Below are 12,759 nucleotides of genomic sequence, written 5' to 3'. Positions count from 1 at the left end.
TAGGGGTCTTGCTCTGGGTGTAGCATTTCCTGCAGGGCTGCTGGTGTGGAGTCTCCTGAAAGGAACCACTCAAATTTGCTAAAATGCTGTGGGCACCCATCCCAGGCAAACTTTTAGTGCCCCCACCCAGAGCAAGACCACTATCACATTGCCTCCCTGTTGAAATCCTCTACCACAGCCAGCTGGGCATAACATGAAAGCCCCATTGGAAGTCTATGGTGGGAAAAAATAATGTTTCCACCATAGAACTTCTGCTGGAAGAGCCTGGCAGATTCTGGGAATTTCTGAGTGCTGTAAGCACTGACCACACATTTTTTGAAGATAGAGGCCATGGCTCCAAGAGGCCTTGGGGGCCCAGCAAAATTGAACCCCAAGCAAAGGCCTCCAAACCTGGATGATATTACCAGGAGGCCCTCCTGGAGCCCCCTGAAAGTCTGGTGCCTCTATCTTCAAAGAGTGTGCAGCCTGCCTTCACACTCAGAAATTCCCCATTGGCTACAATGGAGCAAAGTCACTGCAAAACAAAGAATCTTGGGCAACTTTCTTTGGGTGCTCAAGGGGTGTATTTTTTTAAAAGCTAGTGACACTAAAAAATTTCAGGGTATCATCTGGTAACTATTCCCATGATACCACCCAGGTTTCCAGGAATTAGGTTCAGGGGACCAAAGTTATGGTCCCCTCAAATGGGTAGCCCCCCATCTCCTGTTAGCTCCCATTGAAAACAATGGGGATGGGGGCATCTCCATTTGGGTGTCCATAGAACCAAAACATCACCAAACTTGGCAGTGTCTGGATGATGCCCCTGTTAGCTTTAAAAAATGCCCGGCAGAAAACACCAAAAATATCACCACCCCCCAAAGCCCAAATACATGCATTCACATTTGTTCATATTTGGGTAGGACATAATTGGACACTTTTGTCCAAATGTGCCCAAATTCTGCCCAGATTCCAGCTGAATCTGGTATTTGTTTCATCTAAATCTCCAACCCTCAAAAGTGGTGTTGTTGTTTCAGGTGGGGACAGCATCACTTTCAATTTTGTTTTTTAACTGAGACCCCAGATTCTCCTTTAAGGTGGACAGTGATGCTGTTTGTGGGTGATTCCACTGAGGTGTTTTGAGAGAAGATGCTGACATTTGTTTGGTAAATGTTTTGCTGGGGGTGGGTTGTGAGAGATTTACATGCTTAATACCCACTTGTTGTTTCTCAGGCTAACAACCTACCTCATAGGGTTGTTGTGATTAGGAAATTAGGAAAAGAGTTGGTGGTATGTTTTGCTGGGAGTGGGAGGTGTTTTGTGAGATGGTGCAAAAATAATTGTTTGTTCATGGTGGGAGGGTAGGTTCGCCCCTGAGTACAGCCAAGCAAATGGAAGACCCCTGCTGCTGCTTGTAAGTAAAACACACAAACACACACAAAAAAAACAAACACCAGGAGAGCCAATCCTGGATTCAAGTGGACATATATGTGCAACTGGATGGAAATAGGACTCATGGAACTCAGTGAGATTTATTTCCATATAAAAACATGTGACATGTGCCAGTCCAGACAAAAATACTCCCTTTCTGTTTGAGGGGAAAGGTGAACTGCCTCTTCTAAATTACCTTACTGTAAAAACAATAAATACTGTATTGGCTATTTTTATTTGCAGGCTAATAATGTATTTAGTTGCAAGGTTGGTATTTATCACCATCCATTACATTTCCTAGGAAGGAAGCACGGTATAGTCCGGTCTTGTCAGCTCTTGGAGGCTAAGCAGGGCCAGTCCTTGGCAGGAAGACTCTGCAGAGGAAGGCAATGGCTAATCATCTCTGCTTCTTACTTGCCTTGAGAGATTCTTGCTGGGATTACCATAGGTCAAGTGTGACTTGAAGACACTTTACACACACACAAATTACACAAATGTAATTGAGTTGTATTTATTTGATTGTTTCATTGTGAGCTGCCTCGAGTCTTTGAGATATGATGGGATATAAATGTCATAAATAAATAAATTTCTTCACATCTTTCCTCCATCATAGAATTTATGGGAGAATTGAAGAGGCAATATCTCTTCATTAATCTATTTGTTAAGTATTTCTACCCTGCCTCATATTAGCGTCTCTGGGCAGCTTACACATGTTAACAACAATTAAAAATAATCATAAATAAAACAGAATAAAAACAATAAAAGTAACCCCACTCCCCCACCCCTAAGGGGTTCCTAAAAGACTTGTTATCTCACCTGATCCACTAAAAGATCAGCAACACCATTTTAGAAAGTGCTCTCAGAACGTATCCTGGTTCTAAATGTTTCTATAGATAACTACATATATTATACCTGAGGAAAATATTGTTGATTTGTTTTCTGATGAACGCTCTTAATCCAAGAAATTTGCCATAAATTCGATGAAGAACAGTTTTTAAGAAGTCACGCTCTCGTGGATCTTCACTATCAAAAAGCTCCAACAGCTATTAATAAAACATTACTTATTACTTCAGTTCCTGATACTGCACACTCAGCAGAATAAAAATAAGTTCTACCATGACCATCGTTTTCCCTCCACACCAAACCCCCCCCCCCCAGTAAAACACAGGACAGTGTTTTGTGTAATATTTTGCCAAAAATAAATTAATTCACACATGTGTAGACTGTGAACCTCAAAAAACAGTATAATAAAGCAACTACTTCATAATGTCTTCCCATATGTTAAACATGCAACATTATAACCTGCTGAAAGTGAATCAACAGGCATGACCCATAAGACTCCTGGATCTTACCCATAGTTAAAACACATTACTTCACTGCAACTCAGGCATTACTAATTTACAGAGCAATTAGTCAAATGTTTCTAAACAAGCCAGAATACTCCAATGGCAGATAAAGATTTGGGAAACTCTTCCCCCATCCCAGTACGATATGTGAGTTGTAAAAATCACTTTTACCAAAAGCACAGCAACATGCTAAATATTTCAGATGAATATTTACCTGCTGAACAAACTTCTGGTCAATATGACGTTTTGCAATGCTAGGCTGGAAATCGGGACTCTCTAAAAATCTCAGGAAAAATTCATATACCACCTGTAAAAGAACAAAATTAGGATTCAGAAAATATAAATTCACAGGCAATGAATCCATAACTTTCCAAGAGTCAAAAAACCATACCCTATATCAAGGGTCAGCTATAAGGGACAAATTCAATATAGTGGTATTAGCCTGGCAAACCTCACAATGCTCTGACTGTTAAGAAACTACCTTTTTCTCTGTGTCCTCCTGTGATTTTTTTTCAGTCACCTAATGAAGATTTATCTTATTGTGCAAATGGGAAGTTTACTGGCTGACTATACTGGACTGAACAGTGACCTCAGTTAGCTTAAAACTGGCATTCAAAAGCGTGACCAGAAGTAGATATCAAACTCTGGTTTAAAGCTAAGTGTCGTTAGAGCAAATAGGTCTAGAAAATCTTAGCTAAAACACAAAAGAGTCAAACAGAATAGAAAAGTATCCAGAGCAGCAAAAGAAATGATAAAGAATGAGAACCAGAAGAGATACTTAGCTCTGGCAGCAAGATAACTGGTAATTTTATAGTGAGGGCAGAAAGAAAGGTAGGGAAGTGGAGAAGACAAGAGAAGAGATATCAAAACAGCAAATTCTGGGAGCTTGGGGGTAAAACAGGGGCCATGCCAGCAGAGGGAGATGGGAATATTAATTCACGAACATCTGAAGTGCCAGAGTTGGACACCTCTGAGGTAAAAGGTAGACAGGAGATCACATTGTGGTTACAGAGACACGGAGAGAACAAAAGCATGCACCAAACTAGTAGGAAAAGAACATTCTATGCTTCCAAAATTGCCAGAATAGCAAACTGCCCACAAAAAAGTTAACTCATGGTAGCATTATTAGAAAAAACAACTAATAATATACCTGTATATGAGGCCAGGAGGCTTCTAACGTTGGTTCATCTTCTTCTGGATCAAAATCTGGATTTTCACTTGGTGGAAGAGTTCTGAAGATATTAGAACTAATCTGGAGGAAAAGAGCTACTTCATTAAAAGCAGAATTCAATTTAGTTTTATGTAAAATAGACAAAGTAGATTTTACAACTGCTTAGGTCTTTATCCCAAAACTGAAGCATACGCTTGTGCATATGACCCTGCTATACAACATTAAACCAGTGATCTACAGGCAGTTCTTAGGATAGCACTGATAGCTCAGTATGGTCTCCTCAGACAGGAATGAACCTTTTAAAATCCTGCTGAGATCTTTCACCTGGGAAGCTACAGACTGAGTTGGAACCTTATGCATATGAAGCATAGACTTAACTAACGTCCCATCAGCACACAAAAAGGTAGATTAGAGAAACAAATGCGCATGTTGTTGTCGCAAATTATATTTCCCTGAAAGTATTTCAGTACTAAAAAAGTGATGACTCTTAAAAATCAGACTATCTTCTACTGTACTAGAAGAACTCAACATGCACATCTACCTTGAACAGCATCAGCACTCTGTTCCACCTAGTTTAGTACTTTCAGACAAGCTTCAGTAACTATTCTAAATCTCAGGCAGGGATTTTTCACAGAGGTGGGATCCAGCAGGTTCTCACAGGTTCCCGAGAGTAGGTTACTAATTATTTGTGTGTGCCGAGAGGGGGTTACTAATTGGTGATTTTGCGATATGATTTTTGCCTTAGTTATGCCCCTCCTCTCAGCAGTAGCGCGCAGAACTTGAAGCAGTCTAGCAGGAAGTGCACCGGTGTGCGTGGCAGCCTGCACCTGCGTGCATTCATTTCCCGCCCAAGGACCAGCACAGCGGCTGCATTCTTGCCACAGCCCCGCCCAGGAATGCCCTGCCCCCGTCGTGCCCTGCCCAGCCCCACTGGCGCTATGCCACAGTTTGAATCCCACCACCATGGGAACCTGTTTCTAAAATTTTTGGATCCAACTACTGATTCACAATGCTACTTGAGAATTACAATTTAAAGCCAGACTTGTTCTGGCTTCACTTCAGTTTATAAGCTTTTTGAGGATGGGGGTTTCAGAATTTCTAGGCTTGTCAGAATGAGAATCAGCTCAGATGAAAAAGGAGACAAAACAAAACTGTGAACTTCATTCATACTTTTATTTGTGAATGCTGTGTAGTGTGTCTACTAGTTGCAAGTTGCCTACTAATTCCAAGTTGCAACTTATCACTGTAACTTTCAAATGTGTGACACTATTATTCTGGGCAGACCCTTCAAACTACAACAATTTTAAAAAGACATTCTGGGCTGAGAGTCAACAACAGCTAATAAAAACAGGATGAGATGAATAACTACCATTAAGGATCTTATTAAAGTATCTCTGAAACCATGGAGCAAGATCTTTTCCAAAATATAAATTTTGGAAAATTTCCAGATTTTGTAGAAGCAATATTTGAGTCTGAGATCCAAGTACACTACTCAGAGGCAAGAATCCTGTGTTAACACTGCATTCTGCTCTGATTTCCTTCCAGTAAGAGCTTATCTGGGAGGTTTCAGAGCTTAGACATCCTTTCTCCCATGAGTGATTGCTTCATTGTTTAGATGTATGGAAAAACAACTACCAAATCGTATAGCAGTCCTCATTTCTGCTGTTTCATATCTTCCAAAGCTGTGTCTCAGCATTGTTAGAAGGCCTAGAATTGTCCCAAGAGATGTCCTGCTTCAGGGGGAGGCATGAGTTACCCAAGAGAGGCAGTCAGTGTTGATGGCAGCTTGCTCTAAAAGCTGCGGGCAGACTTCAGGAAGGAATGGCAGGAGAAGGACAGGATAGCCCTTCCCTTCGTAGGCTGGCTTGAAGCCTGGGCCTTTAAAGGTGCACTAGAGACAGGGGCGTACCTAGGCAAACTGGCGCCGGGGGACAAAACCTGAGTTTGGCGCCACCCTCCCCCACCATGACCAAACAATGATTTTTTTGTACCAGCTCACAAAACACCTCCCACTCCCATAAAAACATACATGGCTCTCTCCCCACCAACTCTTTTCCTAATTTCCTAATCACAACAACCCTATGAGGTACGTTGTTAGCCTGAGAAACAGCTCCAAGTCAGTGCAAGTGGGTATTAAGCATGTAAATCTCTCACAAATCACCCCCAACAAAACATTTACCAAACAAATGTCAGCATCATCTCTCACAAAACACCTCCAGTAGAATCCACCCCCAAACAGGATCACTTTGAATGGTGTTTAAACTAGGTCCCCGGTTAAAACAAAATTGAAAGTGATGCTGTTTGGGGGTGGATTCTCCCCCACCCTGAAACAGCATCACTTTTGAGGGTTGGAGATTCAGATGAAACAAATAGCAGATTTGGCTGGAATCTGAGCAAATTTGGGCACATTCGGACAACAATTGTGCGATTATGTCCTGCCCAAATATGAACAAATGCAAATGCAAGGTATTTGGGTTTTTGGGGGGTATTTTTGGTGTTTATTCGGCCTGCAGGGAGCGCATTTTTAAAGCTAGTGGCACCATGATTTCAGGGCATCATCCAGAGACTGCCCTGATGATACCACCCGAGTTTGGCAATGTTTGGTTCAGGGGAAGCAAAGTTATGGACGCCCAAATGGAATGCTCCCATCCCCATTGTTTTCAATGGTAGCTAACCTGAGATGGGGGCTACCCATTTGAGGGACCATAACTTTGGTCCCCCTGAACATAACTTCACCAAACCTGGGTGGCATCATAAGAATAGTTAACAGATGATACCCTGAAATTTTGGTGTCACTAGCTTTAAAAATATATCCCTTTCAGGCACCCCAAGAAATTGGCCCAAGATTCTTTGTTTTGCAGTGACTTTGCTCCATTGTAGCTAATGAGGAATTTCTGAGGCAGGCTGCACATTTTTGAAGATAGAGATGCTAGACTTTAAAGGTGGCTCCAAGAGTCCTTGAGTAATAGCATCCAAGCTTGGTGAGCTTTGCTTCTGGAGCGGGGGTGGGGGAGTTGAGAGAGTTCTGAGAGAACTCAGCCCACAGGCTTTCATGTGCAGGAGCAGGGAAACAAAATAAGCCTTTTGGGGGCCCATAAAATTGAACCCCCAGAAGCAAAGGTCTCCAAACCTGGATGCTATTACCAGGAGGCCCTGAAAGTCTGGTGCCTCTATCTTTAAAAATGTGCACCCTGCCTACACACTCAGAAATTCCCCATTGGCTACAATGGAGCAAAGTCACTGCAAAACAAAGAATCTTGGGCAAATTTCTTGGGGTGCCTGAAAGGGGTGTATTTTTAAAGCTAGTGACACCAAAATTTCCGGGTATCATCTGTTAACTATTCTTATGATGCCACCCAAGTTTGGTGAAGTTATGTTCAGGGGGACCAAAGTTATGGTCCCTCAAATGGGTAGCCCCCAACTCAGGTTAGCTCCCATTGAAAACAATGGGGATGAGGGCACCCCCTTTGGGGGTCCATAACTTTGCGTCCCCTGATCCAAACATCACCAAATTTGGGTGGTATCATCAGGACAGTCTCTGGATGGTACCCTGCCACTAGCTGTAAAAATGCACCCCCTGCAGGCCGGAACGTGAAAAAAACACTTAAAACATTTAAAAACACACAAAAGACCCTGAAATGTTGGCGCCCCCCCCCACGTGACCAAATGGTGGGCGCCCGGGGACATAGGGTACCCCCTGTCCCTAGGCAGGAACGCCACTGGCTAGAGATGGAGGCAAGGAGCAGGGGCCCTTAGCTGGCTTCTCATGGGTCCAGTAACATGGCAGTCAAACAAGTCCTGTCTCCCAAGAAAGGGGAGTGAGCAAGCTCAGGGAGGCCCACTCCCCAGTGCAGAGGCTGGGCTATGTGGGGTCATGGGGATATGTGGGATCACATGTCCCAGGCGTAAACCATGGGAGGGCGGAAAAACGAGGCAAGGTGGGCCAGGCGCACCAGGAGCGCGGCGGAGGCCAGTGGGCGAGTGGAGCCGTGCGGGAGGACGAAAAGCAGTGCGTTTGGCCTCTGGCTGTCCCGTTTCTCCCTCATGGACAGGCCAGAAGAAGCTGACTCCTGCCGCCTGGCCGGGCCCCTCTGGCAACCGCCTGCTTCCACAAGTGCGAAGGTGAGTGGGGAGAGGGTGCGGAGGCCTCTGCCACGCTCCTGCTGTGCCAAGGCCTCACCGTTCCTGAGGTGCCACAACTGCAACTGCCGCAGTGCCAACCGCCTTCCGCTGCTGGGCCCCGCTGGTGGAGGGCAGGAGGTGGGTGGCAAAGGGGTGCTGCTTTTCCCACCAGTGGGCTGGATGACAAGGCCAGCGATGACCAGGCTGGCTGAGGTAAGTGGAGCATGGGGAATGTGAGGCAGGGTGTGGAGGGGGCCACAGGGCAGGGTTGCTTGGGCAGGTGTTGCCCTGGGCACCATTTCCCTAAGCCACTGCTCCAGAGGGGCTTTAACAGGCATGTTTGGAGGCAGGTCAGGAAGGAATAGCTTGGCCCATCAGAGATTGGGGAATATCCTGGAACAAATAGGGGAGTATCTCCTCCCCTTTTGTTTTCTGAGGCTTGTCGGTGGACCTATTGGGAGAAAGTGAACCCTGTAGGCCTCAGCCCTTGGAACCCGCAAACACTGATAGTTCGTCTCCTAATTCAGTGATTCAATTGACAAGTCTTTCTGAGGTATTGTGTAAAAGACACAGGAACTACAGTTACATCCTCAGGATATCCTGAAAATCTTTCCACCGTATCTACTCTGTTTAGTTTCATAAGTGCTGAAACGTGAAATAGTGTTTGACAAGACATCTGTATTTTTATGAAAAATTATACTGTTACTTGGTGATCAAAGATTTTTTTCCCAGGTCGCTTAGCCAGTATCACCAATCAGTTCAGATCTTCCTGCCCCTAGAAAGAACATTTAAATTGTAGAAACACTTTACCCTTGTGATATCTTATGGTTGCCATCAGCTATAATATCTGGACATTGTTTTCCAGGACTGTAACCATATCTGATTTTGCAATTACCAAAGACATAGATATTAAAGTTTTATAAAAAACCTAATATTTCTCTCCTAATTGCAACCCCACAACCCTTAAAGTCAGCATTTACAAACTTCAGTAGTTGTCTATTAGCAGCACATACTGCCTACTGAACTAAGATTTGGGCCTTTAAGAATATTCTTCAATTTTATCCACAAAAATATAGCAGCATTTTTAATTTCCATGGAAATGGTCCCTTGTGAACAATTCTCTGGAAACAGTCAGAAAGAAATCAAGCAAGAAACATCAGATTCTAAATCAGCAAATGATTTGGCAGGTAGGCTTTCAGGCTCAACTTGTTCAGCAGCTGACTTTGTTTTCACAACAGCATTGTGAGGTACGTTCGGCTGACACATTGTGACTAGCCCAAGGTCATTTAGTGGAGTTCACAGCACAGGCTCCTTAGTCCAACACCAAACCATCATGGATTGACTGAAAATGGATACTTAAGAACATATACATATGCTGATTTTTAACCATTTGAATATAACTAAATTTTATCTAGATCTCTACAAATATTTGATCAACAAACAAAACTGAAAAGGAGTCTTTGAAATGTAACTGAAACCATCAGTCAAAGTAGTGTTTAACATAAAGTTTGCAAATATTTCCTGAAGGACTCAGTCCTTAGTAGTCGCATCCACAGAAATTACTGGGCGACTTTCAAGAGTCAGTAAGAATAGGTATGCCAACAGCATGAAGATGTAGTTATGCAGTACATGAATATCCCTTCATGCAGTAAATGACCACTATATGCCATCATTAAATTATTGCACTGATACCCAAGCCTAACATTTTATCTCAAAATTTCCACAATATTTGCAAGTAAAAGAATGTGCAACTTTTTCACAAGCCTTAGGTGATTTCCTCACTGGCAATTAATCCTGGGATAGGACCCGAAATATCCAGGTTTCTTCAAGATCTTCTCACAGCTGAACCGTGAAACACAGATCAGTCCCGTTTCTGGCACTCCTCCCCCTCTTATCACGGGATTTTCCTGGAAGTGCTTGTACATGCACCTTTTTGAAAAACACTCCAATGGGAGCTAATAGGAGATGGGGCTACACATTTGAGGGTCCATAACTTTGGCCCCCATGAACCAAACTTCACCAAACCTGGGTGGTATCATCAGGAGGTATCATCAGAGAGGTATCATCAGAGTAACCTGGGTGGTATCATCAGGTGGTATCATCAGAGTAAAGATACTCTGAAATTTTGGTGCGGCTAGTTTAACACTCCTGACAGCAGGCACCCCCCCCCACACACACACAAAGGGGCAGGCCTAGATGTCTTCACTAGAAACATGCTGCAGTGAGGATGTTGGAACCTGGATGAAAAGGTGCTGATTCTTTTGAAACTTGGTTGTATCTAGATTAAATTTTCAGTGGGAATTCGGCCTCAGATTCTGAAACTGAGGAACTATCTAAGTAACCAGTAATCATACCAAGGACGTGGGTAAGGGTTTTTTTTCCCTTGGGTTCAAACCCACCCCATTACATGTCCGAAGCTCTGCCCCCCCCCCCCATTTGTGGGGTTTTTTGTATTTAAGTGTTTTTTCAGTTTTTGGCCTGCATGGGGCGCAGTTTTTAGGTTAGCAGCACCAAATTTTCAGGGATTTGTTGGGAGACTCTCCTGATGATACCACCCAAGATTGGTAAGGTTTGGTTTAGGGGGTCCAAAGTTATGGACTCCCAAAGGGGGTGCCCCATCCCCATTGATTTCAATGGGAGCTAATAGAAGATGGGAGCTACACCTTTCAGGGTCGATAACTTTGGACCCCATGAACCAAACTTCACCAAACCTGGGTGGTATCATCAGAAGAGTCTCCTAAAGATACCCTGAAAGTTTGGTGTTGCTAGCTTAACAATTGCACCCCTGACAGCAGGCACCCTCCAAATTTTCCCAGATTCTCCTTTTAAATCCACCCCCTTCGGTAAGGATTTAAAGGAAGAAACTGAGGTCCCTAGTTTAAACATTGAAAGCTGGGGGATAATCCACCCCCAAACAACATCACTTTCAATGTTGCTTTAACTGGGGACCCCAGATTCTCCCTTTAAGGTGGATTTGAAAGGAGAATCTGGGCTCCCTAGTTTAAACACCATTGAAAGTGATGCTGTTTGGGGGTGGATTCCAGCATCACAGTGGCGGCCCATGGGGGGGAGGCGCACAAAACTCAGATTTTGCACCAGGCTCCATTTTCCCTAGCTACGCCTCTGCCCAGAGGGGAGGGCAGAAGGGACTGCTGGGAGCCCAGCTGGCGGGGGTTGGGTGGGCAGGGCAGGAGAGTCTGCCAGCTCTGGCCTCGGAGAGCTGCTTTTGTAAGCACTGAGGCCGGGGCGGGGCTTGGGGAGATGTGCCCCCGCCCCCGAACCTCCCCATGAAAAATCTATACCTACATCACTGAGTCACACAACTAAGAAAATCACAATGCTTGCCACAGCTTTCTCATTCTCCCTTATTGTTTCCTTAATTTCTCCTTCCTTTACCCCACATCTTTCTTATTTGTAGTTTTATCCTCCCAGTATCCTCTTTCTTCTGCTACCTCCAGCCTTTTTGCTCATATTTTTCTCCGTCATCCCAAGATAAAGAAGAGCTGGTTTTTCTACCCCATATTTCTCTACTGTAAGGCTTACAATCACCTTCCCTTCCCCCTGCCCCACAACAGGCACCTTCTGAGGTAGGTGGGGTGAGAAAGTTCTGAGAGAACAGTGATAAGCCCAAGGTCATCCAGCAGAGATCATGTGGATGAGTGGGGAAACAAACCCAATTCTCCAGATTAGAGTATGCTGCTCTTAAGCACTACACCTTGCTGATTTCTTCCCTACTTCCTCATTTCCATTTTGTCTTCACTCACTGCTTTGGAGCAAGCGAAGCCAGACATTGGGGGGAGGGGAGGCTGAGGACAATCCTTCCTGGGCATGTGTTTCCTCTCTTCCCATAAAACACCATAAAGCTAGAGACACGCTTAAATCCTAGAAAAATAAAGAGTTTAGGATTGCAACAAATGCAGTAAAACTGCATGTGTGCATACTCATCTACACCAAAGCAACTGGAAGCTTAAGCAGAAATACAGTAGCTTTCTCCTCTTCTTTTGATCAACGCAGAGGAAAGTATCCTATAGGGTGGCCCAGCTTGCACTCAGTCCTCCCTACAGCAGGCTTCTGTAGCAGGGATGTCTGAGCAAAACCATTCCTTCACTCAGCAGTGTAAAAGGGAAGAAAGAGTATAACCAATTTTGATTTCTTGCAATTTACTGACTGCTGATTAAGAGTGCATGGAAGCCAGCGTGGTGTAGCGGTTAAACTGCCAGACTGGGATCCTGAAAATACTGGTTCAAAACTCCACTCTTGCATGGAAACTTACTGGGTGACCTTGGGCCAGGCACACACACTCAGCTTCAACTCTGGCCAGTATTTAGACGGCAGTCCTCCAGAGATTAGCAGGGTCATGACTCGGAGGCAGGCAATGGAAAACCACCTCTGAATGTCTCCTGCCTTGAAAACTCTATGGCAGATTCTGCATGGGCCAAAAACAGGTTTGAAAGTGGTGTGAAAACAGTTCAAAACCCTTTTACACCATTTTAAACCATTTTACACCATGTTCACACCGCTGTTTTTGGCCCATGCGGAATCCACCTATGAGTTTACCATAAGTCAGTTGTGACCAGACAGCCTCAAGAGGAAGCTGAGAGTGCCAGTCAAGGTATTGCTCTAGCACAGAAAGATACGTCAGAACACAGACCTAGTTAAGCAAACAATATTAGGTTTCATTTCAAAGGTATCCAAAGGAACACACCATTTCAA

General features: G+C 44.1%; 1 protein-coding gene across 1 annotated transcript in view; it reads right to left on the bottom strand.

Moving 5' to 3' along the window:
• Window positions 1-12,759, bottom strand: part of PPP2R5A (protein phosphatase 2 regulatory subunit B'alpha) — a 49,752-nt gene that overhangs the window by 18,379 nt on the left and 18,614 nt on the right. The window contains exons 3-5 of the mRNA XM_048487843.1: window positions 3,904-4,005; window positions 2,968-3,060; window positions 2,320-2,450 (exon numbers count right to left, since the gene is read on the bottom strand). Coding sequence (XP_048343800.1) covers window positions 2,320-2,450; window positions 2,968-3,060; window positions 3,904-4,005 — 326 coding nt within the window. The remainder of the gene's footprint in view (window positions 1-2,319; window positions 2,451-2,967; window positions 3,061-3,903; window positions 4,006-12,759) is intronic.

The sequence above is a fragment of the Sphaerodactylus townsendi genome, linkage group LG01 (genome assembly GCF_021028975.2).
Source record: "Sphaerodactylus townsendi isolate TG3544 linkage group LG01, MPM_Stown_v2.3, whole genome shotgun sequence".
In the NCBI taxonomy this organism is placed as follows: domain Eukaryota; kingdom Metazoa; phylum Chordata; class Lepidosauria; order Squamata; family Sphaerodactylidae; genus Sphaerodactylus; species Sphaerodactylus townsendi.
Note: the sequence above shows the minus strand (reverse complement) of the source record. Positions and strands in the feature narration are given on the sequence as shown.